This window comes from Microtus ochrogaster, linkage group LG8 (assembly GCF_000317375.1).
Source record: "Microtus ochrogaster isolate Prairie Vole_2 linkage group LG8, MicOch1.0, whole genome shotgun sequence".
Lineage (NCBI taxonomy): Eukaryota > Metazoa > Chordata > Mammalia > Rodentia > Cricetidae > Microtus > Microtus ochrogaster.
In genome coordinates, this window is record NC_022033.1 from 13,405,182 (window position 1) to 13,410,498 (window position 5,317).

Sequence of the window (5,317 nt, forward strand, 5' to 3'; positions counted from 1 at the left end):
CCTCTAACCTAGAGGAGAGCAACCATCACCGAAGGCACCTGCCACCAGGATGTGACAGCTGCCCTCCACCAGGTGAAGAAACTGGGAACCAAAGGGGTGGCAGTGACTCGCCCAAGGTTACTTGGAGAGTAAGTGGCAGGTGGTCTTTTGCCTCTCTCCAACACACACCGCCACCACCACCACCACGGAAGTCAGTGCCACCAACATTGGGGCTCTAGGCAGGGAAAGAGGATTAGGTCCCAAAGTTTTCTCCCCGCCTCTGCCACATTTCTGCTTTCTAAACTGGAGCTTCCACCTGGTGCCTCCAAATGGCCCTGGAAGCTCATCTGGGAAGACTGCCAAAGCCAGGTGTCCTTCTCTTGGCTTTCAGCAGCATCCCTGCCCCCCATCCCTGGCCTCCACCAGGCCCAGTCATTGCCATCCACACCCTCCAAGCAGTGGGACCTCCAGGGGGATCCCCAACTGCCTAAGACCCATGAGTTAAAGCTCAGTGGGAGTCTGTGCAGGAGTCTCTCTGAGGTACTTCCTTGGCATGGCTTCTCTTTCCCCTCCTTGTCCCCCAGCCTTCCTCCCCTCCCCTCTGCTCTTACTCCATCTGCTGCTCCTCCTGGCTAGGCTCCCCCTCAGTTGGCACAGCAGGAAAAGAGAACAGGGGAGTCTATTTTTATCCTGAGATGCTGCCGTGGGGGCAGGAGAGGGCACCATCTGACTGGGAAGCTTTGGGGAGGTCAGAAGGCAGCAGGGGACCCAGGATCCCCCCTGGAAGTTGTTGTCCACGAAGGCTAGGTTCTGGAAAGCAGAGAGACAGATCTAGGAGCAGCTTGGAACCAAGAGTCAGAGTTCATGGGCCAGTGCATACCACTGTGCTACCATTGGCAGGTCACTCCCCCTCTCTGTACACATTCTCATCCCTGTAAGGCTGCCTCTGTGAACCTGAAGCCTTGCAAACTCACTGCTGCATGTGAGCACACAGGCAAAATTCCCTGGAGGCACAGCAGTGTGGGGACACTCTTGAGCTCAGAAAATACCCTAATTCTTCCAGCCTAATAGCAAATTAAATATCTCATCGCCCATCATGTCTACCCTTAGTCTCCTTTGTACATGTCTGATGATTTTTTAAAATTATCTAAGCACTATATGAATCTACTGTCCTCTTGGAAATAGTGAAGCATAGAAAACCCAACACACACACAAACCTGCACACAGACCTCATCACTCTTTAAAAAAAAAAATGAGTTCTTTTGTATTATGCAGACAAGTGTTTTGCCTGTGTGGTATGTATATGCATCACATACGTTCAGTGCCCACAGATGTCAGATCCCCTGAAACTGTATGGCTGTAAGCCTCTATGTGGGTGCTGGAAACCAGACCAAGACCCTCTGCAGGAGCTGTCTCTCTAGACCCGCTCTCGAAGTTCAGGTTTCCAGAGCTTCATTTGGCATCTCTGTTTTACCCACACATACGGTGTGTCTCATTCACAGTATCGGAGCTTGCCTTCTGTACCTATACAGACTGTATTCAAGCACATGGTGCAGCCTGCTTACATACTGTCATAGAAATACTGTTTGAGGGTATTGAGGGTCTGTGAGCTTTGTTTTGGTTGTTGCGAGAAGTTGTTGTTCTTTAGTGTTTGGATTTTGTTTGTTGTTGTTGTTGTTTTTAATTTTTCAAGACAGGGTTTCTCTGTGTAGCCTGGAACTCACTCTGTAGACCAGGCTGGCCTTGAACTTGGAGATCCACCTGCCTCTGGAGTTCCTAGTGCTTGGCTTAAAGGCGTGCGCCACCACCCAGCTAATGTTTGTTTTTTTGAGACACTGTCAAATCCTGTTGCCCAGGCTGGCCTTGAATTCACCCTGTGTTCAAGACTGGCCTTGAACTCCTGGCCCTCCTGCCTCCTCCTCCTAGAGTGCTGGGATTACACGCACGTACTCTTAGGGTTTGCACATACATGAATGCATGAACAGGTACCACATAATGCCTGTGGAGGTCAAATGTCAACCCTCTCGATTTGGTTAGCTCCTTTTACCATGTAGTCCCAGGGAACAAAATCAGGTACTCAGGCTTTGTTGGCAAGTGCCTTTAGCAACAAAAGCCATCTTACCTGCCTGGGTATGTGTTTTAAAAGCCATTTTTCTACCCATCATTCCACTACCTTTTTTTTTTTTTGTCCCACCAGCTAGTACTTCTGAGATCCTGTTGTATAAATACATTACAGATTTATTTAGCCAGTCCCCTGCTGGTGCCTTCTAACAACACAAGCCACAGAGCCATGGACTCTGGTGTCCATTGACTCCTTATAGAGAAAGTCTGCAGAGTACATTTCTGGATCCTGCACTGCTGCAATTGTCTGTGGATCTCGTTGTCATCTGCTGGCCTGTGGACCCCTGGTGCCTAGGCTTTTCCTCCATCTTCAGAAGCAAGTCGAGGGATGGGATGGCAGTGGGGCAGGCTTGACAGTTAACTGCACTGGGCTGCGTCTTTGCCCCTTTCAAATCTCAAACGTCAGCAGCCGTCGGAGTCGGGCCCTTGTCCTTGTGCCCTAGCTCCAGAATCTCAGACCAGGTGCTTCAAGTCCACGCTGCCTGTCAGCTGTCTCTCCTGCACTGAGATGCGGCTCTCCTTGCCATCCTCCTGTGCGACAGGCTGACACCCATGCAATGTCTCCTGCACAGGAGCTGCAGTGTTGTGGCCAGGATAATAGTCCATCTCCACAGGTCCTTGCTGTCCAAGATCAGGGGATAAGGCCTGGGGAGCCAGGGTGTGCAATCCAAGATCATCCTTAGCCACAGAGCCATCCTGCCCCCGAGGAGGGGAATCCTCCTCCAAGTCCCTTCCCCTTGTGTGTGTGTGTGGGGGGGAGAGTATCAAAGCTGATTTCTTGGATACCTCCTGCCCCCTGCTGGACACATGAAATTTGGCAGGAAACTTCCAGAGTCAGAGCCAGTCAGTGGAAGAAGCTGCCCCTTTGGTTCCACCTACTGGCCCCTTAAGGCGGGACTCCCCTATGTTCAAGGAGGGAGAAAAGCATGGGCTTTCCAGTGGTGCCCAGTTCCTCCCAGTGGGGAAGTGACTGGGTTGGAGGAAGAAATGAACGCCGTGAGTCAGGTTTAGAAAGGGGTAAGACCCCAGGGACAGACCCTGAGCCCGTTTTCCTCTGTGTGTGGAAGGGGAGGAGTATGGAGGGGTGTACACACACATGTGGTGTACACACACATGTAGAGTGTGGTGTTGGGTGTATGTGCACACACCCATGTATGCACTAATGGAGGTCACGCTCAATCTTATTAGCTGAGTTAGGGTTTCTTTCGAAACCTGGAGTGCCTCATGTCAGCTAGACTGGCTGGCTAGCAGGCTCTGCATGCCCACTTCCCCTGCCAGCACTGACCTCACAGGCTGTTTTCACGGGTACTGGGTTCAACTTCAGGTTCCTGTCCATGTGTAGCAAGCACTTTGCCCACTAAGCAGTAGCTTGTCTCCCTGCACCGTGAGCTTCCCTACCAGCCCACTGTCTCTTTCAGCTTCTCTCCCTCCAGGATAGCTTACCTTATCATCCTCGGGGTCCTTGACCCTCTTTTCTAGAAAGAAAAAGAAGAGGTGGGGCATTGGGAGGGCAGGTTGGCATCAAGCACTGGCTGGTTCTGCAGGGCTGAGTCCTCCCTCCCTCCCTCCCTTTCCCCACCTGGGCACTCACTGATACAGAAAGACATCACCACGACGATGGTGATGAGGATGGCCATCACGATGGGAATGACCAAAAGGGCTCGCATCCGGCGCTGCAAACCTGGAGAGAAAGACCTGAGTGGAGCCACTGGCCAGTGCGCCCACTCCTCATCCAAAGCAGCCACATCCTCTAGCGTCCGGACCTCCTGAAGTCAGAGCTTTCCCGCACTCGCGTTGTGGATGATGTTGCCATTAGGGGACCTTTTCAAATGCTTTGTGGTACTTGCCGATGTTTATGAATTGAGAGATTCATATTTTAGGAGGGATAATGTATGTGGGTCTGAGATATGTGCAGGTGTGTGTATCTGTGAACACATTCAGAGGCCAGAGGAGGATGCAGGTGTCCTGCTCTGTCACATGTCACCTTCTGCTACTGAGACAGAGTCTCTCACTGAGCCTGGAGTTAGTCTGGCAACCAACAAGTTACTTTTGTTACTGAGAAGTAATTCTCCTTCTCAGTCCCGCCCCCTCCATAGCACTGGGGTCAGAGCTCATGCTTGCACAATAAACACACTTTTAAGTTATCACTCTTGAGCTTGGGAGATTCCAGGTGGGAGGACCAGGCCCAATGAGCCAACTTCCTACCTGGCACCAGCTGCGTGGCGAAGGGAAAGCCCAATTGCCTGCCTGTTTCTCACACCCCCTGCTCTGTTCCCTATGCTGCGGCTGTTCAACTCTAGTGTCTACATTGTTAAAATCTACTAGAGAAGTGTGCAGGAGAGAGGTACTGTATCTCTTGTGTCTACATTGCAACAAATTCAAAGCAACAAATAAAAAGACCCAAAGGCAGGTGGCCTCAGAGGCAAGGGGTGGCAACCACTTCCCCCCAAAAATTTACGGAGACACAAAAAAATTTAATCATCAAGGTTAGGTCCTCTTTGAGACAGGGTCTCACTAAATGGCTCAGGCCGGCCTTAAACTTGATGTTCTCACTCATTCATCCTGCCCCTGAGTGCTGGGACTGCAGGCCTGTATCACCACACCCACCTGTTAGGTAGGGAGGCAAACACCAGTAGAACAAACACTGGCTCATAGATGGCTACCTGGCTTTTAAATAAACTCATATTGGAGCTGGGGGGTGGTGGTGGCGCACGCCTTTAATCCCAGCACTTGGGAGGCAGAGGCAGGCAGATCTCTGTGAGTTCGAGGCCAGCCTGGTCTACAAAGCTAGTCCAGGAGAGCTGTTACACAGAGAAACCCTGTCTCGAAAAACCAATAATAATCATCATAATCATAATCATAATAATCATAGTAATATTGGAACCAGGGCCAAAATTAGGATGATGTAGGCAGGGTCATGTCAAGGCAGCTCCTACTTGATTTTAAAATCTGCTCTTTTGTTCATCATAGGTTTTCTGTTTTTACATTTGTTTTTGTTTTTTCTAGTATATCAAAGTGGTTTTTCTCTCTTGCTTGCTGTCCTTTTACAATAGTTTGTTACATGTTACATATGAGCTCAAGTGCTTTTCTCACTCCTTTCCAGGAGAACAAAGTCAATCTTGAGAAAAAGCAATGGGACTATATTTTTATTTTCCTTTTCTTTCTGGCACTGGGGATCTAACCCAGGACCTCACACACGCTAGACTAGTGTGGGGGG

General features: G+C 50.2%; 1 protein-coding gene across 1 annotated transcript in view; it reads right to left on the reverse strand.

Annotated features, from left to right (window-relative positions):
- Positions 1–2,232: 2,232 nt before the first annotated feature.
- Cd40 (CD40 molecule) overlaps positions 2,233–5,317 on the reverse strand; it is a 13,994-nt gene continuing 10,909 nt past the window's right edge. The window contains exons 7-9 of the mRNA XM_005362888.3: positions 3,692–3,781; positions 3,544–3,575; positions 2,233–2,745 (exon numbers count right to left, since the gene is read on the reverse strand). Of these exons, the coding sequence (XP_005362945.1) occupies positions 2,554–2,745; positions 3,544–3,575; positions 3,692–3,781 (314 nt within the window). The 3' untranslated portion in view covers positions 2,233–2,553. The remainder of the gene's footprint in view (positions 2,746–3,543; positions 3,576–3,691; positions 3,782–5,317) is intronic.